General features: G+C 54.5%; 1 protein-coding gene across 2 annotated transcripts in view; it reads right to left on the bottom strand.

Moving 5' to 3' along the window:
- Positions 1-11,643: 11,643 nt before the first annotated feature.
- CAPN15 (calpain 15) overlaps positions 11,644-27,735 on the bottom strand; it is a 53,481-nt gene continuing 37,389 nt past the window's right edge. For both annotated transcript variants that reach the window (XM_088523020.1, XM_010212086.2), the window contains 11 exons: positions 22,868-24,365; positions 20,397-20,605; positions 19,967-20,150; positions 17,064-17,287; positions 15,770-15,895; positions 14,804-14,956; positions 13,765-13,926; positions 13,173-13,402; positions 12,791-12,951; positions 12,291-12,469; positions 11,644-12,021 (listed from right to left, as the gene is read on the bottom strand). In XM_088523020.1, the coding sequence (XP_088379146.1) occupies positions 11,844-12,021; positions 12,291-12,469; positions 12,791-12,951; positions 13,173-13,402; positions 13,765-13,926; positions 14,804-14,956; positions 15,770-15,895; positions 17,064-17,287; positions 19,967-20,150; positions 20,397-20,605; positions 22,868-24,365 (3,304 nt within the window). In that variant the 3' untranslated portion in view covers positions 11,644-11,843. The remainder of the gene's footprint in view (positions 12,022-12,290; positions 12,470-12,790; positions 12,952-13,172; positions 13,403-13,764; positions 13,927-14,803; positions 14,957-15,769; positions 15,896-17,063; positions 17,288-19,966; positions 20,151-20,396; positions 20,606-22,867; positions 24,366-27,735) is intronic.

A 27,735-nucleotide genomic window follows, 5' to 3' on the forward strand; every position in this document is an offset into this window, starting at 1 on the left:
AGGACATATCCTCTAGGAAGAGGCACTCTGTTCTAGGAGTATGTGCGGATAACGCCAAACCTAAGGGTTGAATGGGGTGAAGCTGCTCTAAGCAGGAGGGCTCTGTATCCAAGCAGACTTTGCACCCTCTGCTTCAGCAGTATGCAATGAAGATGTGTTTATGACACAGCTTCTCCCTTAGCTTCTGACTTCCTGGGTAGATTTTGGTCAAACCACTCAGTTGCATAAGTCCTATCTGCTAGGCCTAGAGATGAAGGACCCTAACTAATTATCCCCCTCAACAAGCTGAGGAATAGACTTGGGGCACCAAATTGACATGACAATTTATATAAGAATGCTGAAAACTCAGGGATATGTTCCAGCCCAGCCCTCTGCCCTAAGACCTTCTCCTTTGGGGAGGACAGACTCCACCACTCAGCTGAGATCTGTTCTCAGAGATCCCCAGCCACATCTGCCCCAGGCATCTCCTATCCCCCAGGGCCAGAAGGGGTAATCCCACCTCTCCAGAGGCTTGTCCCTTTTCACTCTACACTGCAGGATAAGAAAGCCCCTACCAGGGCTTTCTCCTTCACCAGGCTTGGGGAGGGGTGAGTAGGGGTCCATCATGGTGTGGTCTGACTGTCCTCTTTCCTCTGCAAATGAATCTTGCCTGGCCATTCACCTTGCTGGGGGAAGCTACCTTAGGGACAGTATGGAATCTCAGGGCTACCTGCCTGCATTCCAGTCTGGCAATGCTACAAGGCCCCTGAGAGAGAGCGCTGGCTGCTCAGCCCTTTGCAGCACCCACCCCTCAGGTGAGATGACCCAGGGGGCCACCTAGTTCCACCCATCCTGCAGTCTCCTCCTCATCACATTAGGTACTGCAGCCATTTCAGGGACTTAGCAGCTGTAGCTGAATCTGTATGAAAGGTTCTTCCCTTGATCCTAATGGCATGAGTAAGGCCACCATGGGAGCCAGCCCAGACACAGCAGGTGATGTTGGTGGGACAGAGCTTCTACAGGGAAAGGAATGGCTCTGTCCCAGGGTTGGAAATATAATTGTAAGGAGGTTCATGGTGAAATGAATCTGCCTCTCTGCCAGGACCCTTCCAGACTGCCTGGAAGGACCTGTCCCAACAAAAGCAAGCAGGACCAGGTCCTGCCCCATGGAGCATGCCCAGCTTTCTTCTTGCCATGCCAGGCCCCTAACCTTCCCCATGCTCATGGCTGTACCAAGCACTGGCCACCAGCTCTGCCCTACTGGGAAAGTTTGGGCCCTGGCTGTCTCTTGGACAGCATTCATCACCTCCTGGAAGATCATGGTGACACCAGCATTTTCCAGCGCACCTCCCCACTGGCATGTAGGTCTCGGTTTGCAAGGTTCCAGCCGGCCCTCGCAGGCAGGTGGGAGCAGGGCGAATGCAGGCTGAGCCTGGGTCCTCGGGCCAGCAGCACTGAGCACATGATCTGTTGTGGCAGCTTCCCTGCAGCCTCGAGCCAGCCCGGAGCTAGCACTGATGATGGCTTTAATTGCTTTCAGATTCGATAGCCCAGCCCGTGACAGCCTGGGCTGTGCAACCACAGCAGCTGCAGCTGTGCCAACTGTCCCTGTGTCGGCAGGCATGGGACCTGGGTTTTATCTCCCTTTCCAGCTTCATTTGAAAGGAGAGACTACACAGAAGGAGGACAGAAACTGTCCTGCTCCTTTGTTGGATTTGGTCTTCCTTTTTTTTTAAACAGAATGGCAAACTTTGCCCTTGGTCCTTACAGTGCTGCAATCTCTTCACCCCAACATTGGTACGCTCCTACCCAGTTCAGGGCAAGAGCCTGGGTCACCAGCTTCGCTTCACAGCTGGTGAAACTGAGGCACGAGGAAGCCATGGGATGGGAGTAGCCCCCAGCAACACCAGTCCATATTACTGCCTTAAGAGGAACCACTCTATCCCTTACCGTCATGAATGATCAGGTCTTACCCCACAGATAAGACACCAGAGCATCAGCTCTTACTGCTTACCAGGCACACTTCTAACTTCCCCTGCCTGTCATTTCTTCTGTCCCAAGCATGCGGGGACACTGGAGTGCTTCATTCTCAGGAGATGGAGACCAGGTCTCCCGCCCATGGGGCTCCCAGTGCCTGTAGAAAAGCCTTGGATGTGCAAGGTCTGGCACTCCTCTTTGGTTGCTGGTGTTCTGGCTCACCAAGGCGTGGAACAAGGGGCAGCATGGTCACAGCAGTAGGCAAAAGCTTTGCCAGCACTGAGGGCACTTGCAACAGAGCTTGCCGCAGCCTATACTTGGTGTGCTCTGCACGTACGTGGGAGCCAGGGGCTGCTGGGACAGGGTGTCCCCAAGGTGCTTTTGGGACACGGAGCACTAGTCGGAGGTGCCCATGGCTTGCACAGCAGAGCTTTGGAGAACTCAGACCCAAGGTGGTGAGGGTCTGCCCCTCTAAAGACCTAAGGGGCCCCACATTGACTTTGTGCTGAGTGCAGGGTTTTCTTATACGGAGTGAGGGGAGATGGGAGAGGGGCTGCTTAGCACCAAGCAATGACATTTAAGTGGTGTTCCTAACACATTGAAACTTGTGCTTAGTAATTTCCGTGCTCTAAGATGCTTCTTTCCCCCTCTCTCCAGTTGAGATGCAGTCCATCAAGGCAGCTGCTGGCTATATCTCTAATGGATCCCAGCCTGCCAAGTAGCTGGGCTTGCTTGAGGGGAGCAGGGTCCACACCGGGAGCCAGAGCAAGGAGTTTAAGTGGGTAGAAATACTTCTCTGCCGCCAAAGCAGCTTAATGCAGCGAAGGATTCAAGAAGATGTTGCTGCAGAACCTCCATCTGACCCAGCATCCTACACCAGGCAAGGTCCTACTCCAGACAAGGTCCTGTGCCAGGGCAGCAGGGTCACATGTCCTGTCCCTATGCTAGCCCACCCTGTGGGTCTGCAAACCAACTGCCCAGGACAGGGGCTGAGCATCCCTGCAACAGGCTTCCTATTTTTTTATTTCAGTTATTTCAGATTTTTTTTTCAGTTTTGCTGCCTACCTGAGGACTTCAGTAGGAGAAAAGAAAGTTATAGGATTCCACCTGAAACCTCTGGCAAAGCTCAGGAGGTCTGGTTGCACTCAGCAGGATCCTACACTGACCTTCAGTCCCTGACCTACATGTCCCCATCTGTGTATTCTCAGACTATCAGGTTTTCTTGGTCATCAGGAAAAGCCAGGAGATCCATCCCTAGCAGCATGTACACCTTTCCTAGGGCAAAGGGGTGCACATGGGGGGCCCTCCCAAAGCAGACTGATAACAGAGTGGTCATGGAGACATGACTGCGAAAGGGGCCCCTGAAAAATATGCCTTGGTGGCCACAGAGCTGCACACCCAGGATGGGCCCAGGTGAGGTAGCTAAGTGTGGTTGATGCTATTTCTGAGGGACAAGGAGGCAGTGGGCTCCTGCCAGGGGAGCCTCCATCACCCTCCAGCTCTGGATCAGCCCTCAGAGGAGAGCCAGGCCCTGGTGAGGTGGGAGATGTGCGCAGCCTCCTGCCCGGCTGAGCCAGGGTGCTGCTCACATCCCCAAACCGCCACTGCGGGCAGGCGCTCCGGGGCAGGGGCTGCATTATTGACGAAGAGGAAGGCAGGCAGCAGCGCAGGCAGAGGCTGAGGCGGGCGAGCTTTGTGCAGAGCAGCCCCCTCATACCGCAAGCAGCCCCGGGCAAAGCACTTTGCCTGCTCCTCAAAGCCACAGAGCAACCGGGCCTGGCTTGGGGGCAAGGAGGCCCGCGAAGCACAGCGGCTGCGGCCCAGAGAGCATTTAGCTGGCGGGGGAGGCAGCGTGAGTCACTGCGCGCTCCGGCGGCCCACGGACACCGTCCCTGCCTGGGCCCTTCGGGGCGCACAAGGCGCTGGTCCTGCGCACACCTGCACACCCTGGCCAGGCCCATGGCCTGTGTCCCCTGTCCCGGCTGCACGGAGCCGGGGAGGCCCGAGGCGCGGGTGCCCCCTCCGCTGCTCCCGCTGCTTGCGCTGCGGCGGCGGCTCCGCAGCCCCCTGCCTGGCTTGGCCTCCCCCCGCTGCCCTGGAGGAGGGCTGGCCATGTTCTTTTTAAGCCTCCTTCTTGTCTCTAGGCGGAGATTTGTGGCGTAAAATGCACAATATGTTCTATCTGCCCTGTGGGAGCTATAAAATATTCACCAGCAGCTCCCATTATAGTCAGAGTGAATCACAGAGAAGCTGGAGCCCTTGCCTCCTGACACGCGCCCCCACCTCCTGCACGCCGCGGCGGTGCAAACCCTGCCAGCCTCCGCGGCCCCGGCCCCGGTGCCTCTGCAGGGCCTGCGTGCCGGGGAGAGGAGGGAAGCCCGGCAGCCGCCTTGGCAGCGGTGCCAGGCACTGACAAGCAGCCAGGGCCTGCCTCCATCCCTTGGCACCTGCACGTGGGAAAGCAGCAAGAGCCCCTCACTCGTGCTTTGGGCTCCAGCAGTGGCAGCCATCGCATTTGAGAGCACCCGCTGGGCTTGGTGGGTCAGGAGAGGGTGGGCTGGCCGCTTGAAACCTATTTCTCCTGCATGCCCCCATCCTGAAAGGCAACTCCACGTGTAGTTAAAGTGTATAGTGATCATGCTCATGCGATGGTAAAAACCTCCTGCCAGAGCATCTGCATGGCCTCCTCAGCACATCTTAGCAAAAAAAAAAAAAATACCTAAATCCTCTGAGCTTGGTGCACATGGAGGGAACCTGAGCTATCATCCTGGCAACAGGCATCACTAAGCGGCCATCAGCTTGGTGGATGTCTCCTGGGTACTGTATGCTCTTTAGAGAAGAGAGACTTTGGGCCGGAATAAAGACAGATGACAACTGCCAGCTAGAGACTTCCAGAGTCAAAACCTTGACTGACAACCCCCGTGCTAAAATGTGCTTGTGAAGCCAGGCTCCTGCATCTCTTTGGTTGTGGGTTATATCATGGCCAAGAGGCCAAGACAACAGTGGGAGTTGCCGGAGACTGTCCAGACTCTTCCACACAAAAATCATCCCCCCTGAGCCTTTCCAGGTGTGATCCCTGGACATCCATTTTCTTGAGTTCATTGATCTCTCCTCAGCTCCATGATCTTTCTTCCTCTGATTTTGAGCCTTCTGACCATCCACAATAGCAATGGGGAAAGGTAGATCACCTTTTACTGAAATCAGCTCCCACCTTCAAGTCCTTTGCACTCATCCTAACTCTTTCTACCCCCTGAAAATAAATCTACTGCTTTCCAAAAGCCTTACTAGAGCTCCCTGTCTTGCCAAATGAGGAGTCCATGCTGTGTCTGCCTCCGTCACTTGACTTCTCATAGCAGTTCACATAAAGCTGTATCTTCTTAATGAGATAGTTTTTATAGATGGGCTATGACACATCTCTGCATGACATCCCCTCTTCTCTTGCTGCTTTATTTTTCATGCATATGGTCCCACCTCTCTTCCTGCTCCAGCCACACATGCAGAATCCGTACAACACCAATCTTCCTCAGACCTCTTCCTGACCTACTTGTTCTTACTTCCCAGGTCTTACTCTCCCCCTTCAGATAGTAGACTTGAGACTTGATTGATTTAAGGGTCCACAGTGTTTATTAAGTGCTACTATTATGATTAGCTAATGCTGCTATTGATTACCACTACTAAGAAATTGCAAAATCAAAATATAATTATATCTTTTGGCACACTATTGCTCTGAATTGTATCTTAAATCTTACAAATCATGCCCAGCTACTGTTGAATTGCAATTTCATCACCCTTCCCTCTACCAGCTGCTACTAGAGTCCATAACTCCTTATGCTGTCTCCCCACACCAAGTCTTTCGGACATTATCCTGGTAGAGCAGCTGACGCGGTTCCCAGCAATAGTCTACTGTGCTTGTCTCTGCAAGCCAGCATCACAGGCATCTACATCCAAGTGTTAGAAGATCTCATCCTCTACCTCCTTGTTCTTTACCTAAATGTGTACCTTATTCTCCATTTTTTCTATTTCTGGACCCATCTTTTCATGTATTTCCATTTTTTCTGCCCACGTTTTTTAAAAATTTCTTCTCAAATAAACAATTTTCCCCTAATTATTTTGTCCTTGTGGAACTCAATTCTGCCACATCCATACCCAAACAGGGTTTTTTAGGTATCATTACCAGAGAAATGGTGGTACATGATACTACTGATGCAGCTATTTTGGTACAGGTGACCTTGCAAGACTCTGCATCCTAAAACACTTCTAAAATTACCTGGCAACATACTGGTTGCCTTATTCACCGTGTAAGCTAAATTGCTCCAGCCATGATTCCTCTCCCTTTCTTCAGTGCTCTAGTGAGACCCTTTTACTAGCTGCGCTCTTTGGCCTTTCCCCAAGCTGCCTTGTTGGTGACTAATCCCCAGCTGTGGTGGTGAAAGGGGCATCTCCTACCCCTACTGCCCTCCCAACCCCAGCACTGGCAGAGACCTTCTCCTCATGCTGTGTTGTACCCGTGAGGCCGTGTTGCTTGGCTTCTTCGGAGCAAAAGCCATGGCGTGGGGCTGCAGGGCCTGCATCCCAGATGACTTCTCAGCCGTCAGAAGATGTAACGCATTCCTCCTGCTGCTTTGACTCTGCAGGATGCTGAAGTCCTGCTGCACAAAACAGCAGCTGCTCTGAGCTGGGCTGAAAATCTCTTGCCCTACCTGCAGGTAACCTATCTCTAGCTGGTAATCTACCTGGCCTCTAACAGTATCCCTCAGCACGTGTCTAGGAAGGTGAAGAGGAGAGTAAAGTTGATGGCCCCACCTCAGGCAAGGGGATTTCCAGACACAGGCAGCCCTGCCATCACCAGGTCCCCTCCTGTCACCCCAAAAATATGTCAACAGCCCAGGTGCCCCCTTGCCTGACACACAGCTCCCAAGCAACTCTGACCGGTAATCCACCAGGCTCATCCCCTTCCCAAGGCAACTCCTTGGAGTCAGGCAGCATAAAGAACCATCCCTTCATGGCTGTGACTTGCCCTTTTCAAGGTCTATGGCTGTGCCTTGGCTTTACATAGCAGCCTCTCCTGCTGTCTATGCGCCAGCTCAACTGTTGCCTGGAATTCCTGGCTGCTGGGGGCTGGTAGACCACCAAGGCGATGGCTCTTATGGCTTCAGTTCACTGTTCTTGTTGACGCCTATGCCTTGCTGTGCCCCTGGCATTGCTGGGCCATGTCAGTGGGGACATGGCCAGATTTGCCCAGATCTTATTTGTTTGGGCTTGGCTTGTCATGAATGGCACATGAAAGACAGGGCTTCTGGGGACGGCAGGACTCAACCCATGTGAGGGCTGCATGTGGAAGACACCATTCCAATGAAGGATGCCACAAAGGCATAGCTTGGCATGAGGTGGCTGAGCTCATCTTTGACATTAGGCAGCAGATGGAGTTGGTGGCAGGACAGGAGGCTGGGGATAGCACGTCCTGTACGCATGTGGGCTGGCTCTGGGGTTGCAGCATTGCCCACACTTCAAACTAGTTGCTCACCCGTGTCCACCAGTGTGGGGCTGTGACCAGGGTGGTAACCCCAGCCAAAGTGGTGTGGGTAGCAGGGTTGCAGCAGACCACACTCTGAGCTAGCTGCAGCACAATTTGCCTCATGTCCTGGCCTTGTTCCCCCTTGATAACACAGCAGAAACCGGGGCAATATGGAGCAGGGTGGTGGGGAACAAGTCAAGCCATGTGGGGCAACCCTGCTCTCAGAGAGGCCAGGACAGCAGAGGCTACAAGGGATGCAAGGGTTAAACCCTCCCTCTGCCTTTGAGTTTTCTTTCCCTGAACAGACCGAGAGGAGAGGCGAGCAAAAGAGGGAGGCAGTGCCCTCACCGCCCTCCCCACCGAAATTAACTCTCCATCTGTTTCTTTCCGGCTGAGGCTGATGGCTTGTGACAGGGCATCCTGAATGCAAAGATGTTTCACCCAGAAAATCTATTACAAGTTGCTCTAAGAAAGACAGAAATTCTCTCCTTCTGTCTCTCCCTACTGGTCTCTCAAGGTGCCCACCCCGGGCGAGAGCCGGGCTGGCGGGCTGGCGCGCGCAGCCTGCTGCCTCCACTGAGCCGGAAAGCTTGCCCTCGCCAGGTTGCAGCTCGGCCTGCCTCGCTGCAGGCCCGGAATGGGGGTTGCTACGGAGAGAAAAGGGGTCGTGGAGCAGAGGGCCAGCCTGTCTGAGCAGGCTGTAGGGTTTGGGAAGGGCGTCAGCATTGTAAGATATAGAAGTACCCTACAATGCAAAGAAAACCCACCATTGCAGTGGTCAGGGGTGCTAGGGCTGCTGCCCTGGCTCCTCGACCCCTGCCCCTGGAACTGGGACTCCTTGAGGGCTGGTCTCCATGGTACAGATGGGGAAACTGAGGCAGGGGCTCCCCAGGAAGCACCCTGGTGCTTCCGCAGGGATCAGGGAGTTGGAATGCTGGCATTTGCTTTGCAGGGCTCAACCCCCCTGCCACCAGCTGCAGTGTTCCCTTTGGTGGTGATCGTTTCCTGCACAAAGCCTTGGTGCCAGGCTGGACAAAGATCCGGGAAAAGTGAGTTGAGCTGAGGCAGTGCCAGCAGCTCCAAGATGTCCGGCACAGGCTGGTAACACAGCCCGTGCCAAGACCTGGAGATGCAGAAGCGGCTGAGTCCTAACCCCGCTCTACAACCCTCGTGCTACGGCAGGGGCTGGCTTGGGGTGCTGTCCTTGCCCTGGGATCCCAAACTTGACGATGTGCCATCAAAGGCTGTGCAGGACGCCCAGACCTGCTGGCCTCAGCGCAGAGGGTGGTGGAGGGGGTCTCTCTGTGCAGATCTCCCCTGTCCCTGGCTGGGTAAACCCTGGCACAGCAGAGATGTCCTAACCTTGCGACACCCTAACTTTGCAACCCGCCGTCCTGCCGTCCCTGCAGACGGGAGCAGGGAGCAAGGGTGCAGAAGGCGTCCACAGGAAGCAGCACTGTGGCACAGCCGCGTTGGTCGATGATACCATCCTGCGGTGGCCCCCGCATCTCCTCTGTGTGCCAAGGGAGCGGGGACCCGCTGCTCCGCAGCGCCGGGAAGCCCTTCCCGGGCCCGCACCGCCCTCTCCCGGCTGCTAGGGGCTGTGCTTGGTGCCGGCTGCCGAGTTTCTGCTTTCATTTTTATTTAATTTTTATTTCTGGGCCAGATAAAGCTAAAGAAAGCTTAAGCTCAAAATCCCCCCCCCTCTTCTTGTCTTCAGCCAATTTTCAGGCCGAGGTGCAGCCCAGACAGGTATCACCTGCCGCTACTGCAACCCTGTAGCAGGCAGCAGCAGCCTGAGGATCTGAGCCAAATTCTCCAGTGCTGGAGCCGGTCAGATCATCCTGGTACTGCTGGGCCAGGCTGGGGAGCTACTGGCCCTCCCACCCATGGCCAGCATGCCCTGATAGGTGCAGCACTTCATCACAAGCCTCCCTGTGCCACACGGTTCTCAGGGGCAGGAGATGCAGGTAGAGGCGGATCAGTGACAAGGATCTTGCACTGTTCACTGCGAGGGGAGCTCTCGAGGACCATCTTGCAGATGGCCCCAAGCCCGCAGGCCCCAGCTCCCCGCAGCCGCTTGCTCAAATCTGCAGCCACCCCAGCTCACTGGGGGAAAGGCTCTTCCTTAGCCCCCCAAGTCACACAGCCCCGTGCCACCCTTCCTCCCTTTCCCTCCAGGCCTATATCCTCAGCACCTCCCCACGGTGCTGCACCTCATCCAGTATCCCCAACGCAAGGCAAACCCAGACAGCTTCAGTAAAAAACAAAACTTTATTTGGTCCATCAGAACCTGAGTTTGAAAACCATCATCATTTGTATAATACAGGGATTACTGGTCTCATTTACATTTGATAAAATAGCCTATGTTTCTTAAGAGATGGACAGTATGTACAGGGTTAAAAATTTTCACAGATCAAAGACAGAAAGAGAGCAAAGAGCAAAAAAAAAGCAAAGGACAAATCATCCCAAGGAGGAAGGTGCAGATAAGAGAGAAAACAGATCAACAACAAAAAATACAGACAGCTTGGCTGAGCAGCCCCTGCCCCAAGGGGCCGGGAGGGCTCCAGGGCAGCACGTGCCCAGAGCCCTTTTCCCCAGGCCCCTGCCCACTCCTCAGCTCTTCAAGGACTGGGTAGAGACAGATGCAGGTCAGCAAACGCCAAACCTAGCAGATGCCCATGCCCAGGGCCTGATGTGTCCCCAGGGGTGGCCGCTGTCGCAGGCAGTGGGATGTAGAAAGCGCTCCGACATGCACCACAACCAGGAGCCTGGCCAGTAACATGGCTCAGGGTGTCCCGTTTTCCCCTGGAGCTGCAGGTCCTCACAATCTAGGAAGGAGAGTAGTAACACGAGCAGCCTTCCCTCACTCCACCCACCTTAACAAATACACTCACGCTCACTACCTAATCAAATGGCCGCAATGCCAGAAAACACTGCTGAAAAGCTTTGGGGCAGCCTGGTGAGATCTGGCAGCCTTGCCGCTGCTGTCTGCTCCATCCATGGAGCATCCAGCAGGCTGCGGCGATGCCAATAGGCCCCTGCAAGTCTCAGCCATGTCCCAAGGGACCTTACCTCTAAGGGATGGGGCTCCCTGCTGCCTCCAATCCTGTGCAGAGCAAGGAAGTGGAGCAAGCCCGTGGAAGCGGCTCCCTAACCCTGGCTCTGTACCTGCTGCCCTCCATCGCCTGCCAGGCACTGCTGAACTGCTAACATTCAACCCTTGCCACCCCTGCAGGACATGCAGCCGGCCTGGCGGGGTGGCAGCAGGGCAGTGCCCAGGGCTGGGGAGCGCAGCCCCAGCTGGGGACTCATGGCTTCTCTCCAGGCACTGCTTTCAGAGGCTGCCATTGCATAGAAACACTTGTAATGAGTTGAGGGGAGGGCCCTGTTGCCATGAAGCAGTGACCTGCCTGCCCCCCTCCACGGACACAGGAGACCTACCCTTGCTCCCCATCGCACAGGCTGGGAACTGCAGCTGGTCATTTTACTGCAAAGCATTGCAGAAACCATCCATGGGGGTTTTTAGAAGGACCAAGCACCTTCTCCTGCTTGGCCCCAAGCACCACTCTGCTGTCCTCACCGCGCTGGCCGAGGCAGCCCGGGCAAGACGCCAGAGCCGCACTGGGGACTGCAGCAGCTCCACACCATGAGCAGCAGGCAGCGGCGGCACGAGCGCGGGGCGATGCAGCGCAGCCCGCGTCACGCTCATCAGAGGCAGCGGCCTCCGGCACCCAGCAAAGGGACCCTGACTGGCCTCCCATTCGTTTCTCACAGCAGACAACAGGGGGAAAAGACAGTGGGGAGGGCACAGCCGGCAGACGGAGGGTCACATAGATGGACAGACTCGAGAGGTATATTCTTTTGCTTTTTTTTTTTTTTGTGTTTGTTCTTTCAGCGCCAGGGCCCCAGCGCCATGAGAGGGGGGCAGAGTCCTGAGCGTGGTGCCTGGGAAGGCGGTTAGTGGCAACCTCCAGCCCCCTCCCCTCCCCACAGCCCCCTGCCCGCGCTCAGCAGGCCCGGGGCAAGGCAGAGGGCCCAGGCCCCGTGCGTGCCCAGGGGCCGGGGGATCCTGAGATAGCCGCAGGCCAGGCCATGCCCTCGCTCCTTTGCCCCCCTCCCAGTGGCTCCTCGTAAAGTGCATGAATTGGCAGGGCGGGGGACGTTGGGTGCTGACGGGGGGCAGGCGGCGAGCAGAGCTGGTCCTGGCCCCTGAGAACTCGCCCCCAGCCCTGCAGACACAGGGCAAAGTGCTTGGCGTGATGCTCCAGCTCTGCCCTGCGGCTCAGCGCTCACAGCTCAGAGGGCGACCCCAGGCCAAGGGCTCAGTGAAAAGAAAGGGAGAGAGCAGCGGGCTGGAGGAGGCGTTTTGTCATAGCGGCCGGGGCCCGTGGAGTCCGGCCACCTCCGGCGTGAGCAGGGGGTTGTGGGTTCCTTTTGTGGACATCCAGTCATTGAGGAAGGCCTGGGTGGCTTTACGGTGGGCCAGACGGTGGGTGATGGAGAAGCCAGCATTGCCCTCCAGCTGGGAAAGGATCACCAACACCTGCCTGCAGAGAAAGTGCCAAGCTCAGGGCTCGCCAGCTGCCCAGCTTGGCAAAGGAACACACTGCTCCCGTGCCGCCTGGCTTAACCCCCAGCGTGGAAATCCCATGCCCTGCTGGCTCTGCCCACTCCTTTCCCGGCACCCCATGCCCACCCTGGCCCACACCACCTCATAAACCCCACTCCCTGCCTTGCTCCAAGCCTGTCAGCTTGGAAGGACAACGGTGGTAACGGCACACACCCTGTGGACCAGCACCACCCTCCCACTCCTTACCTGTGCAGGGGGGGCACGCTGTCTTGGGTTTTGAGGCTGCCACGCGTGGAAACCACGTTGAAGCTGTCAGTGCAGTCACACTGGACATGCAGGTAGGACTTGGGGTGCCGGTTCTCCACCACCACGATGAGCCCTGCCCAGCCGTGTGTCAGGTAGTAGCATGTCATCCCCTCGCGACCCTGAGGGAAACAATCCAGTCAGGTATCCCAACCCAGGGGGTACCCTGCTTTCACGCTCCGAATCAGCATCTTCCACCACTCCCCATGCACTGCCACCCTCTGCCCCCACTGGGCTGCAGTGCTCCACGCTGACCCACACAGAGAAGGGTGGCCACCCATGGGCCAGGAAGGGACTGGCTCCACAGCTGGCCCTTCCTGGTGACTGCCAGGGACTCTGACAACAAAGCAGAGGGCAGGGTACTGCCTTCTGCTGGCACCGTTGCCCCCTGCCCTCTGCAGCTGTGGCGGGCCCAATGCTGGCTATGTGCCACCCTCACCTACCTCATGCCGCTCGCCCTTGTTCTCAGTCAGCAGGATGATGGCATCGGCGAGCGTGGTGGGCTGTGCCTCCACCTGCTCCACCATCACCAGGCGGGAGCTGTAGATGGCCAGGATATAGCTGGAATAATCAGTGGTCTGCCGGCTGCTGGTGGGGCTGGATGCTGTGGGGATGACACAGCACACACAGGGGTGTTCAGGGAGACTGTTTCAGACCCCACCTCTCCTTGGAAGCCCAGCACACACATGAAACCCTCTAACCCAGGAGGGACCCCACAGCAACGTTTGTGGATGGCTTCATCAGCTCTGCCTCCCCCAGGGGTTACCATGAGCAGGGAGGGGAGCCCAGTTCCTGCACTGCCCCGCCGGCCCCAACACTGCTTACCCTGGGCAGCAGCGGGGCCTGCCAGGGCAGCATTCCAGTGGTTGAAGGCACAGCACACCACAGCGTACTCGCCCGGCTCCAGCATCACGTCGCAGTTGACAAACTTCTTGACAGCTCGTTTGCTGTGAGCCATCAGACGGCCCAGGCTCAGCTTGTTCCCGCTGGTGAAGGTAGCCCGAAAAACCATGATGCACAGATCCAGCAAGTGGCTGTCCACCATGTCTGACCGCCTGCAACAGGAGAAGGAAGGTCACGCCTCAGCAGAGCATCTCCTGGCACAGCACACGGGCATCACCCACTTTAGGCAACATGGCCAATTTAGGGGGACAGTCTTCCCACTGGGCCTTGATAGACCCCCTTGAATATCTTGACTCAGGCACTGGCCTGTTCGGGGCTAGGGTTTCAGCTGTGATGACCCCAGTCCTGAAGTACGAGTGGGCCACGAGAATCAGTGAAGAAATGCCAATGGAGGCCGATCTCTAAGCTTTGCAACCCCACGGGATGGCATATGGAGCTAGTGTGAACAGGGCAAAGCACATTTTTCCGTGGTTCTTGTTCACTGCTTTCAGCCCTTGTGGGCTGCCCAACTAACCTGCTGCCCTCCTGGAAGAGGGCGAATTCCAGGGCAGCACGCTCCAGCACTGTCAGCGATGTCACTGTCACTGGCCCGTTGGCCTTGTTGGGGAACATGCCCTGGACACGCACCTCGTGCCAGTCTGAATGCAGCTTGCAGATGTCCACGGAGTCAAAATACCTGTGGGAAACATGGGCTCAGCAGGCCCTCAGAGCTCCTCTGCAGGTGCCCTCACACCCTGACCCACTGTGCCCCACTCAGCCGAGAAGCAGGGGCACCAGAAGCTCCACATGCTCCTCTGGAGATGTCCAGCGCACTGCGCCCCATCTTTGCCCCCATGCCCCGTGTTTTCTTTCCTAGCCCAGAGACTTTGGGCTCAGACCACAAAGCCCATCTCCACAGCAGCGAGACGTGACCTACGCAAAGGCAGTGCCTGCCTGCCACATGGGACAAGGGCACGCTGCCAAGAGGGGAGAGGTGAAGGGAGGAGGATCAGTGCCCTTGGAACGGGTCTCTCCAGAGGGCCGCAGCCAGGCCCAGGGTCCCCAAGGAAACGGGCACTGCCGGTAGCTGCAGAGGCTGCTGCACCCACTAGGTGGCACAGCCCAGCCGTGCTGGTGGCGCCCGCTGCGCCTGGAGCAGCCCTGCTTTGTCCTCCTGGAAAGGGGTCAGGAGCAGAGGAGTCGCGCCAGTGCCCCACACTGTCCCATGGCCCTGCAGAGGCCTCGCCACAGAAGGGCCGCTGATCTCTGATCCTGGCACCAGCCAGTCTGGCTGCCCTGTGAAAGGCAGTGCTGCACACGTGGGCGCAGCCAGCACGTGAGGCCATGGAGGCCTGAGTCCTCCCTTGCAAGGATTTCTCCATCCTGTCTCCTCTGAGTGAAGGAGTTTGCATGACCCAAAACAAAACAGCCCTTCAGCAGTTTCATCACACAGCCTTCACCCATCCCTTCTGCTCTTCATCCCCGTGTCACGCTGCCTTGTTCCCACACCCAAGCCCAGGATCTGCCCTCTGGGAGGGGACCTGGGGGTCTCTGCCTCCTAGGCACTACCGTACTTAATGAAATCACTGTACTCCATCCAGAAGACCCCCTCGCTGCTGCCATGGGGCATCAGATCATGACGCAAGGGGGCTGGCCAGTGAGGCCACTCATCAGACCAGTTGCCATTCCAGGAGAAGCGACCCCAGGGGTTTCGGAGTCGTAGTAACCTGGGGGAAGGGAAACAAAGGTGTCAGAGGCTCAGAGCAAGGGAGGACACAAGGGTGATTGCCTCTGAGATGTTCACCCATCTCTACAACTCAGCCACTTAGTTTGGCCTCCCTCAAGTAAGCCATCACACAACCTTCTACCCCTGCAGCCTGTTCCTGACTTTCAGAGCCCCTAGAGTATCCCAAACCAAAATTTCCACCCCTCTTCCACAACACGACCCAGGTGTCCATGTCCTGATCTTCTGTTTGGATTTGCTGCGGCTCACCCCAGCCCAAAGGCCATTTCCAGGCGAGACACTGTGGGGAGGCAGTTGGTGAGCAAATGCTCAGAGAGCAGCACAAGCCCTCACATAACATGGCTAAAAGTGGGCCTTCATACAGGCATCCAGGTAGTTGGGACAACACCCATTAGCACTGCCCTCACCCCACCAGCATGAGAAGGATACTCTCATTTAATTTATGCTGAAAGAGCTTGACTCAATCCTCTTGTGTCCTGCCACCCATGGCATGATTGAGCAAATCATACTGCACAGACCTCAAAGCTCAGACAGGGTTGCCTAGAGCGGGGCAGCCTAGGACATGGGCCCAGTGCCACACAAAGCCAGCTTATATGACAGCAGTATTGACGTGACCCCATGAGGTGGAGAAGTAGTCCTTGCAAACTGTAAGGATAGGACACACACGAGTCCCCAAGGTCTTGTCCCACATGTTATCCCCTTATATTCTCCTTTACCAGCCTCCAAGGTTTCTGCTCACAGGTTATATTGCTAGGAACATTTGCTATAGTACGGTGGCCTTCACCATCTAACTCACCTGAAGCCTTGGACATCCCGCACATCCAGGATAGAGTAGGCATGCCGTGGACGGAGACCCATACTCTCGTAGGCCACATCATCCACCTTCATGTTTCCCCCACCACAGGATGCACCCATGAGGAACCTACACAAGGGGACAGCAAAATGCTCAGTATTCTGCAGGGTCTGGCACTGGGGGAACCTGGTCCCCGCAGTTTGAGATATGGGACAGACTTTCTCCTGGCAGGATCCTCCATATTCCCTCTCTGCAGAGCCCTGACAGCAGCGGCTAGCGTTCTGCTTAGGCAGCAAGCTTCCTTCAACTGCACCACTCAAGTGTATGCTCAAGTCCAGGCTCCATGGAGAGCTTCTCCAAGCACTGCCCTCAGATCACTTGGTTGCCTTCTATCACCAGATGGACAAAACAGAGCTGCCCTCACCTTCTCTCCCCATCTCTTCCTGCTTGCTCCTTCCACACGCACAGTGGGGCTTCCCCTGAACCTCACTCATTTTCTCGCAGGCCCCATGGCACTGCCAAGTGTGTCTTGGATGGTTGGCAGGCCAAACTGAAATGGCCAATGGTGGATCTGCCTCCACTTTTCAGGGAGCAGGTCCTGGTTGTGGGAGTGAGGACCCAGGACACTCAGGGCTGGAAGTCTGCACCACCCAAGGTTGTGAAGGTACCACATGCCAAGATAGATTAGCCTCCTGTGTAGCAGAACCACAGTCGTGGCCCAGTACCGCAGGGTGACAGGAGCTACCCTGCCTTTAGCTATCACAATAAAAATCACACTGATCTTCATGGGGCAGAGCTTAGGAGCCTGACTTCCCCGCCATGCTTCCTGTTGGTCAAGTCTCCCAGTGATGAGCAAGATGACTTGCTTTTGCTTTGCCTCCTCTAGACCGGACTGATCATGCCCAAGTATGGCCAAAGATGCATTTATAGGTGGGGAACATGTGCAGAGTAAAGCCCTTATTAATACAGGCATTATGGAAGCAAAAATCAAAGCAAAACAAGTAGATTTAATGCCAGCCACTTCAAAAACTGTGTAAGACAACAGCAAACATGCACAAGGAAATCCACTAGGATTTTAATTTCATCTGAAAATTAAGCAAAGGAGAAATCATCATTAGATCTTAGAAGAGGATTCTGTCAACACTTCAGATGCCAAGCGTTGTGGACAACATCCTGGGTCAACACACTAGCCCCTCTCCTCTCAGTCTCTACAAGTGAGAGCGGCCACCCTTCTCCCCCCCTTCTTTGAGTATCTACGTCCTGACAGCTAACATGATGTCCTCCTGCCTCGTCTTACCCAGCCTCCTTAGAACTCAGCATTTTGGCCCAGATGAGGTCAGTGTCAATGGGCTCCTCGCGAGGGTTAGTGGAGCTGACCTGCAGCATCAGGCTCTCGCAGGGGGCACCAGTTAGTGTAGCCAGGCCTTCAATAGCACGCCCCGCCTGGAGGGCAAAGTACGAACCATGAAGCTTGGCCAGTGCCTTCTCAATGAGGGCTACCCATAACTGCTTCCTCTGGGCCTGGGGAAAGAGATAGAAACATGTCACAAGCCACCCCTGGACATGTGATGGAAAAGCAAATGGACCACATGCAGAAAAGGCAAAGCCCTGCTCACCTGCCCTCACACCCTCACACTGTGAAGGGAGGTGGCAGCAGCAAGGCCAAGCTACCAGGAGCTTGCTCACATATGGCCAAGGGAAAACCCATTCCCTGCCTGTCCAGCGTTTGGTTTTGTTTTGTAACGTGATAAAATAATGGCCTCTTCTTTCCACATCAATCCGGATTAAAAAATGTTTAACATTTAACATTAACAAAAATGTTAAACAGAAAGGCTAGTAGGCACATCTGGACAGTTGGCTTTTACTAATACACCACTGCAAACAAAAACTTTCACACGTTTGGAGGAGGAGGCTGCCTAGCGCACACTTTGCAGTGAAACCAGTCGCATTTCATACACAATGAAGAGGTGGTTTCAGGGACAAAGAAATGAACCTCCGAAAACTCAGAGGTACACTGACAAACTCCTCCACTCCCAGCACAGGGCCAATGGCAAGACATAATTAGAAGATGCATTTCTTGCAGCGGGAAATCTCTCTGGAATCACCTTGCTCCAACGCCAGGCTATTGGTATGGTTAGAAGACACTATAAAGAAATGTATAGGCTGCATTAATTCACCCAGAGGGTCACAAAGCCTACAACCAGAGTGCCCAGCCACTGTTAGGGGTCCTCAATCTCCTATTCTGTCCTGGGCATGTTCAAACCTGAGAGAAGACACTTCCATCCTCGCCCCTACCTGACATGAGGAAGTGAGAAGATGAATAGAGAAGGTTGCAAGTGTGCCAGCACAGAGGCCACAGAAATATTTGTTGGCTTCTGTATCCCCAGTAAATGAGGTTCAGAGGGAGATGTTTCAAAACCCAGTGCTTGCAGAGTAGCAAGGCAAAACTACTGGTACACTTGTAACTTTGTGTGACTCACAGGCGAGCATCAGGGGTTGGGAGAAGAAAGGAAGGCAATGAAGATTTCTTTGTGACAAATAAAGGAAGATTAGAAATGTTTTTCTCTGGTCTGTATTTGAGTCCCTCAAATAACAAAATCCGTGTAGTTTGTTTCCACCTGAGACTCAGCGAGAGAGCTGTGATAACACCCTGCTTTTGCTTTATTTTTAGAACTCTGGTTTTCCTTTTCACCCCCCACATTCAGCTCAGACACCTAAAAACTCAGCAGCAAAAGTCCTTCAGGACTCAGATGCACCTGGAACCAAAAGCAAAGCAAATCCAATCCATCTGAAAATCTTCAATCTTGAAAACATATAGACTTGAAATTTTAAGGGAGGAAGAATGGTTGGAGAAGGATAAACAAAAAAACTCAAGGGGGTTTCTTTTCCTATGCTGAAAATAAAGAATTTCATCTGACTAGGTCTTCTCTATCTATCATGAAACAAAACGTAGGCACGGACTCCTTTCTCTTCCCCTTTCCAATGTTTCTCTTTAATAGGACCCACTTTCCGGAGCTCTGGCAATCAGACACACTTGGCTTTCCTGTATCCCACGGGGAATCATCCACTTTGTAGAGTCACTACCTAGGTAGTCCAGCCTTGGCAATGGTCTACCTGTGTTTGAACAGCGTGAAGCTCCTGCCTGGACCCAAAGCAGCCTGCACAGAGCCTGCTGGGGTTGAGCGGGGCATGGGAGGTGATGCTGCCAACTGTGCTGAACAGACTGTGCCACCACGTGCCCAGAGAGGCCTGCTAGCCTTGACACAACTGCCCCAACACTGGGCCACCTCCATGCAGTGGAGAGCAAAGACTACTAAGCCCATGCAGGCCAGGTAAGCGGTGTCGATATTACAGTTTTCCTAGTACTTGAGTTATGCCAAGGTCCCCATCTCCCTGTAGTCCTGTCTCTCTGATGAGATTAACTCATCTACAGCTCTACCATGATGTAGCTCTGGGGGTTGTTTAATTTAAATTAATTTAATTTAATTTAAAACAGAGAATTTGGATTTGCAGAACACAGTGAAACCCACAGAGAAGTCCGAAGTTCCCAGGTCCCTGTCTCTTCCCCTGACTGTGGCACTTCAGTTTGTTTGCCAGTTCTGCTGTCTGATTCTCAATAATGATGTTTGTGTTCTCCTCATGGAAAAGATCCAGGCAAGTGCCTCTGTGCCTGGCAGGTAGAGCACAATGCACAGTGATGTCCCAAAATGGCTTTTTTAATCCTAGCAGATGCCCCCTGTGTATGCTCAGAGCAACCAGACACTGACTCAAAATAGGTTGACTTATAGTGCAACCAACTCCCTCTTCGTGGGCCCTACCTGACAAAGCCAAGATGCCAGATCTCCCTGTGGAGGAAAGAAACTGCTTTCACTCAGTCTCATTCTCGGCAAAAACACTCAGGTAAAATGCTTTCCTTTTGCTGTAAAGGATAAAGACCTCCCCTGTAAACCTACAATGCAGGGACATGAGCAGGGGAAAAGATGCCTGAGAAAGAACTCTCTTGCAGTCTGGGAAACGACAAGAGAGGCCTGAACAGATTTACATCATGGTATCTAAGAGCTCTGGACATGCAGTAGAGACCAGGGTCGCAATCCCTGATCAGTCCTTTCTTGGGACAGCTGGAGAAGAGACAGTCCCAGGCGCCGGAGACTCTGCCCACCCCTTCCTTGCACCCCTTTTTCCCCGGGCCAGGATGCTGACCTGAGAGAAGAGGAGGTATCCACACTCATCACAAGGCAACATGTCATCCACCAGCACAGTGGTCCACGTGCCGTCCTTGCACAGCCGCACCTGGTAGGCGCCCTCGGGGCACAGTGTCCGCGTGATCATCACCCTCTCCACCAGCTCCGGCCGCTCCGCCAGCACTGCCAGGGCACTCAGAAACCTGGTGAGATGGGAGACACCGTGAGCAAGGCATGGGAGAGCAGGACACAAGAGCGGGGCTGTCCAGCTGGGTGGTATAGGGGCCTGGAATCCACAGTGCTTTGGTAAGGGGTGGGATATGGGATGGGATATATAGTGGGGTGTATAAATGGGCTCTGGCTGGGCTCAGTGGTCCAGTTTAGAACTGGGTGGTGGGTGGAGAAGGGGAAGGTGCAGGAGGGTGTCACTGCAGCTCTCTGCCTCTTACCAGCAGTTTCCCAGCAGTCCTTGGAGGATGTCTGAGGGCCTGGGTGTCCGAAACACTGACCACTTCACCGTTCGGTCTTTGAAGATACTACAGTTGATTTCATGGGGTCGCAGCCACTGCTTCACCCTCTGCTGGACACTGTCGCCTTCCGGGAATCCCACAGACTTGGGCCCAGGGTGGAAACTATCATCTACAAAATTGACTTTGTTCTGCGAGAGCAAAAGGCAAGGACAGCATGAGTATGTGTGGCATGCTCCCAGGTCCTCTTGGGAAGGGGCCAGCTTGGAAAGCCTGCCCACTCTACCCCAGAAAGGAGACCAGAGCCCCGAATGCTTGTGTTTGGCCAAGCAACTTGTTCTGATGCCATGACAGGGAGCATGACTTGAGGCCAGCATGAGGCTGGGTCTCTGCAGAAAACATCACAGGCCAAAGCAGACCATGCCTAGATTAATTTTGGGCAGCAGGTCCAACATTTGGCTGTGCCACTGTCATGCCGTCCTTGAGCTGGTTCACCTCTCTGGGTGCCAGGCTCCTGACTGCAACACAGATGATTATTTTCTTTTTTCCAGCAATCCCTCCCGGCAGGAATCATCTTGCACTTTGCACTGGTGCTAAAAGCTGGACTGTGGGGGACCCTGGCTGTCTCTGTAAGTGGCAAAGCATACAAGAGCATCAAGCCTGTGAAGAAGCATTTGGCAACAAAATCCTCACGGATTAGAGCCCTGTGATACAGGCTGAGCTGCACAGGGCAGCCCCAGGCTCTGCTGCATCCGTTCACAGCACGGCTTCTCCAGAGCGGGGAAGTTGCTTTGTAGGTCTCCATGACTCTTCCAAGGTGCATCTGTAGAGGACATCAGAGGCACCTTTTGCAAATGGAATCAGTCTGACCACAAGAAGGCAAGCGATTCTGGAGTAAGGATATTCAAAATCCACCTGCAACAGCTACTGCACATTGCATAAAATGGGATTGAATGAAGGGTAGATAGTCCTGCAGGTGTTTGCGCAGATTTAGGATGGACAAAACTTCACCAAGGGGAGAAGGGCTACTTATTCCTAAAGTTTAATAAAGAGTGAAATAAGAATTGGGCTTTTCTGTTCTGTTTTTGTTTTGTTGTTTGTCATTAATTACATGAAATCTTTTTTTTTTCCATCAGAAATGTCCTATGATTCAATTAGCTTTTATGTACACCAAACCAATATTTGTCTTCTTCTTTTGTTACAGTCCTAACTCACTGATGCAAATATTTTCTATGTGGTTCTTCAATCAGCCCTTTCGGTTTCTATTTTGCAGAAAGGAGTTTTTCTCCTAATTAATGCCACTGTTCAAATACTGACACAGACCAAAAAGGACAAGCTCCAGAGTCCTAATGGCTTTCTGGGTGCAGATGATGAACAAGCTGTATTTGCAAACCCCCATCTTGGCCTTGCAAAGTAATCTTTTGGTGGAAAAGATCAGGGTTCTCCAGGAACTCCCTGTGCAGGGCTGGAAAGACCCCGAACAAGACAACAGTTCTTGAGTCAGGGACTTTATGGCATCCCAAGTTTTCTGTCTCCTTTGGAGCTGTGGCTCTCTTCCAAAAGGCAGAGATGAAGGAGAGCCTTCTGCCTGCCTTAGACCATAGCCAGGATCCAACCTGTCACTGTCCTGAGCTAGGACTGCACTGAGCAGGACCTTGTGATCTTACATGGCCACCTACACCAGGCACCACCACAACAGTTATCTGAACACAGCTCCTTCTCCTCTCTCCAGCTTGCATAGGACACCAGGCTCAGCAGGACCATAAGTCCATTATAGATTTGGGAGCTCAAGTGGGACAGGACCCTGATAGCCCCACTGAATAGACCACTTTAAAACTCAGTATGCTTCACAGTTAGTGCTCAGCCTTCCTCACTTTTGGACAGGGCATAAGCTAGAAGGATCACTTTGGAAGGTCCTCTTCACCCTGCAGATTATCTCATGCCAGTTTAACATATGATGCTTCAGCATTAACACCCAGCAGCTACCTGTTGCATTTTGTCTGCAAGCCTAATCTTGGTGGTGGGCAGTGACAGAACAAGGGTAAAGGGTATAAATTAAAACATAGGAAGTTCCATCTCCATGTGGAGAACTTCTTTCCTGTGAGGGTGCCAGAGCCCTGGAACAGGCTGTCCAGAAAGGCTGTGGAGTCTCCTTCTCTGGAGATCTTCCCAACCCGCTTGGATGCCGCCCTGTGCATCTAGGTGTCCCTGCTGGATCAGGGGGTTGGACTAGATAATCTCCAGAGGTCCCTTCCAGCCTCAGCCATTCCGTGATTCTGTGATTCTAAGGCTTGAACAGAAAGAAAGAAGCTTGTGTGAAGTAGTATCTGACCTTCCAACCTCAACCATTCTGTGTTTCTGTGTGTGTGATACTAACAGCCTAGATCCCTGGAAGGGATGTGCAGAGCGCTCCCTCCGAGCGCAATTAGGAGCAAAGTCCTGCGAGCACTCACCTCCCGACAGAAGGTCACAATGTTTTCCCACAGGGCTTTGGCCTCTCCCTCGTCCGTCTGTCGCCTCTTCTCCACGTGCATGCTCTCGCGCCTCTTGAGGGGCTTGGTGCCCTTGTGCTGGGCCACGTAGTGCTGGGGGGTATGGCAGGCCACACAGTGCTTGGCCTTGAGCTCGTTGAGCAAGGTGCAAGCAGGACAAGCCCACTGGCTTGGCCTGTCTTGGGCCATGGGCAGCTGGGAAGGGAAAAGGCGAGCAACCTTGCGGGCGGACGGGGCCTTGGCGCCGCAAGAGGAGCAGGTGCCCTTGTCGCAAGCCCCGCAGTCAGAACACCTCGGGGCCGGCTCCCCCTGTGCCCCGTGCTCCTGGAAGCCGTGCAGCTTGGAGGAGCCGCACACTTTGCACTTCTGGGCTAGCGTGGGGTTCTTGAGGGTGCATTTGGAACAGGACCAGGTAGTGAAGTCAGGGCTGGAGGGGCTGCATGGGGTGAATCTCACAGAGTCCCCCACCAAGTTGATGGTGTCACTGCCTTTCTGGGCACTGCAGACCTCACATTTGCTGGTCCCGGCAGAGTTAAGCAGGGAGCAGGTACTGCACTTCCAGTGGGACGGGCCCACCTCCATCTCCTCCTCCAGCATGCCCAGCCGCTTGTTGGACAGCAGCTCCTGGAGGCGGGCGGATGGTGGAGCTCTGGCTTGACCCTGTGGAGAGCCCTTCTGCCCAGCTGCAGTCTGAGCCACAGGCTGGGAGGCCTCAGGCCCCGGCATCTGCAGCTGTGGGGGCACCTCCCTGCGGCTCCGGGGCACGGGGTTGTTTTGGAGCCCTGGGGAGAAGGGGCTGAAGGCTGGCATCTTCTGGGCCTCTTGTTCCATAGCCACTGGGCCCTGGGTGGCCACGGCATCACTGTCAGTGATCTCTAGAGAGACTAAAGACTGAGGAGTAGCTGGGGCTACTTGAAATCCAGCAGGGGTGATGACTTCAGGGACGACCAGCGCCTCTGGTGGGATCTTGGGCAGGGAGAGCTTGCGTGGCCCACCACAAGCAGAACAGGAGTTAGCTACGGGTGTGTTGTGCAGGGTGCAGCGCTGGCAAGCCCAGCCATCCTCCAGCTCTGCCTCATCTGGATTCTTTGCCCCGGAGTCCTCACTGCCACCTTCTGTCTTGGGAGCTTCCTCCTTCGATGTGCCCCTGGGCTCCACAAGCACTGTGGGCTTGGGCAAGATGCCATTGAGGATAGGCAAGGGGGAGCTGCTGGGCCCTGGTTCTGGGTTGAAGCCACATACTTCACAGGTTTCCTTGCCCAAAAAGTTCCTGAAGGTGCAGCGGGCACAGGCCCATTTCTGTTCCTCCACACTGAGCCGCAGAATGTGGTTGAGGTCAGGCTTTTGGCGGGGGGCTTCACATATGGAGCACTGCCGCTGGCCAACAGGGTTCAAGAAGGTGCAGCGGGTGCAGGACCACTCACGCACAGCAGCCATGGAGCCAGGAGAGTGGGAATGGCTGGAAGAAAGGAGAAGAGAGCATGAGGGCAGGGTCCCCATGTACACGGAGATACCATGCCTATCTGTGCCTGGGAGCACCTTGCTTTCTGGAAGGGAATAAAGGGCAATCCTGTCACGGTTTTCTAGGGACTTGCTTCTCCAACACTGAAAATTTATGGCTCCAAGTTCCAGGCAATGTTCTGGCTTCTACCGAAACCACGTAAGACAGGAACACTCACAGAAACAGTCATTTTTTATCTGAAAAGTCACTGATGCCTCCCTCTGTTGGGCCTCCAACTGCTTTAACATCTTACAGGTTTAATATGTGTTTTTCCCTCTTTCTCTTCCCAGAATCCTTTACTCCTTTGGTGCCACTCCAGCCCAACCTTGTTTTGCTTGGTGTTCTTGTCTCTCTCCTCCCCTTTTGGCACACCTCCACCCATGCCAGGGCACACATAAGTTCTCCAAGGGGCAGGAAACCAAGCTGCCCTGTGGTGATGCTCGGGCACGGCTGCAAGCTTCTGGGCCAGACCTAGCCCAATGCCCTGCGAGTGGCAGCACTGAGACAGGCCTAGCCAGGCTGCAGCAGGCAGGTGCCACAGCAGAGCGTGAGACCAGCAGCAGCTCCTGACTTCTGGCAGAGGCCAAACGTTTCCAGCGGGCAGCCTCTGTGGGGCAGTGTCCCAGCTTCAGATGCACTGCGCCCACCGCACTGCTAGGAGGACAGGCTGCAGGGCCCTGCCATCCGCGCCAGCCTCCACTGCTGCCTCGGAGCGCCTGGGACCCTAACTGAAACCCTAACGTGCAGAGCTGCCTCATCCCACGGCTGATGATTTTTAGGCAGCTCCGTTTTCAGCAACGGAGGCCCTGCAGTTGCATGGATAGCAGAGGGCTGTGGAAGCCTCTGGGCTTCCAGGGAGCAGCTCTCCCTGGACTTTCAGGGTGACTTTCCTGCATGCTGACAAACCACAGAAGGTACCGCAGCCCTGCAGCTGCCCTTTGTCCTCCCTTTGAGGTCATTGCCAGGAACTGTGAGCAAAGGTGGGGCTCAAGTGCAGCTTCCTGCTTCCTTTTATGCAAAGGCAGCAGAATTTGCCTTCAGGCAAAGGTGCAGCACGAGAGCTCTATGGCCTCTGCGCACCCCTGCTCCCAGATAACGCAGCCAAGCCACAAGCCCCAAGCTTGAAAGCAAGCAGAGCACTGCTCCCCGGCCAGCGGGAGCTCTTGCAGATGAAAGCTGCAGGGAGTTGTGCTTCTCTACAGCCGAGCCGTTTCTCTTCCAGTCCTTCCCTCCACACGCTGCTTGCCTGGGGCTCTGGGCAGGCCTGGGTCTGAAGGAGAAGCCTAAGAGTCCACCTCATGCCGCCGGCTCTTCCCGGGAACACTGCTTTGCAAATTCAGGCAAGCTCAAACCAAGGATTCAGTAGCCTCAAAATCATGGGCCACCCCAGTGGCCTCACCATTTGCTATCTCTCTAGTATGTCTTTGAGAATCTGGTTCACCCACAAAACAGTCGGGGGCGGGGGGGAGAAAAAGCTTTTTTGTCCTGAAGAACAAGCACAGAAAGCTTTGAGATGCTTGCGCTGTCCTCCTAGGGAGCCTGGTCCTGGCTGGTCTCCAGAGCCCCGAGCAGCAGCACTTGCACAGCAGCTCCCAAAGGCAGCTCCGAGCAGACCGCACTGCAGCGCTAGGATCTGGACCTGACGGAGGATGTGGCGACAACACACAGCAGCAGGAAAGCAACCCACCGTTTGGCTGGGTACATGAGAAGCCCTTGCAGAAATGTCCTACCAGCAGTTTGACTGCCTTTCCAAACAGCTTCACAACTATCGAAGACCCATCCCCTTTACCTGGAGATCAGCTAAAACCTTTGAATCCCTTCTCAAATGAAGCATTTCTTCAAATCAACCTTAAATCCAGGAAATATATTTTATTTCAAGAGAGACCTTGCAAATGCTTTCCAGTTCATCTACTCTTCCTTCATATTTTGAACTTTACAAGGTATTTATTTACCAGAGTTATTTCAGGACCCTATCACAGCTAAGTGAAGTATGAACATTGATTTTTTTGCCTGAAGCTCTACAGCTCTCCCTCTATGGTAGCACAATGTAGTCCACAACAACCTGAAGGGGAAGTCATTCCTCACCCCAAGGGAAGGAACTGCCTGCCTGGCTCCAGCCACAGAAGCGCACAGGGCCAGGAAGGGCACGGTGATCCTATCACAACCATTTACCTTCCTGAATGTGGTTCATAAGTCGCAGACATCAGTAAAAGGCAAGCAAAAGCTGTCAGCAACCTGCTTTGTCCACATCTGTCCTGCATTCAGGCCCCACTAATAACCACCATAGAGCGGGCTGGACAGCACTGGCCCCCAAAATCAACCCCTACATGTACAAGTCACATTGTTCCCTGCAGACTTGGAGACCCTCCAGCTACCAGACTTCCTGCTACACAAATCCTGCTTGAGTCCAGGCTCTACTGGCCGTGCAACCACGAGACCATAAAGATAAATCACCTTGCCCCTTCCCATGTCAGTGGAGAGAACGGAAACAAAAACAGGATAACCTAAAAGAAACAAGCACCATGCGAGGGAAAGTGGAACAGCATCCCCACCAAGACGTGCCTGCTGGGCTACCAGCAGCGAGCAGGGGGCTTGGGGAAGGCTGCAGTTTCACTTGGCCAGGCGGGTGATCCAGACGGCAGCTCCCCGCACCGCACAGGAGGTGGACGCAGCGACACTGCGGTGCTCTGCACTCCTTGCACGTGTGTGCTTATCCTGAGCTCAGATACAAGCCTTGGGGAGCTGCCATCTCTTCATAGCCATGCTGTTTCCCTCGCAAGAAGACTATTTCTTTCCATAGCCTAGGAATTTGCTCCCAGCCCTCTCTGTTCCAGGGACACTATCGTGCCTGCTGCTGGAGTTTCCATCTACTCGACTTTCTGTACTGACAGCTCTTGGGAAAAACAAAAAGTCTCCCGCAGAAAGCTTGTCTTTGGCCATCTCCTTCTTTTGCTGCTCCTTCATGGGCCTGTCAGTTCCCCTTGCAGCGGCAGGCCATCAGGAGGGCCAGCTCATGCAGGAGTCTTCTGTGTCCACCTTTCCCCAGGGCAGCTCTTGCCCCGTGCCACGGCACCAGACAGCCCTGCAGCCACAGGGTAACAGACAACGAGCCTTCCGGTGCAAGCTGGTGGGATGGACACACGCAGACAAGACAGGAAGCATCTTGCGATGTCCTCCACAAGCTGCTGATTCTCCAGCCTTGATGACATACACTGAATCAGCCTGCAGACTGCTTCTACTAGACCAGTATGTGGCTCACTTGATGGATGCTTCTACTGACCCAGGACCAATGGATGAGAATTCAAGTCCCGGACTGGATTGACAGACT

This window comes from Tinamus guttatus, unplaced genomic scaffold, assembly GCF_059628265.1.
Source record: "Tinamus guttatus ecotype Peru unplaced genomic scaffold, ASM5962826v1 Tinamus_guttatus_pri_ptg000172l, whole genome shotgun sequence".
Lineage (NCBI taxonomy): Eukaryota > Metazoa > Chordata > Aves > Tinamiformes > Tinamidae > Tinamus > Tinamus guttatus.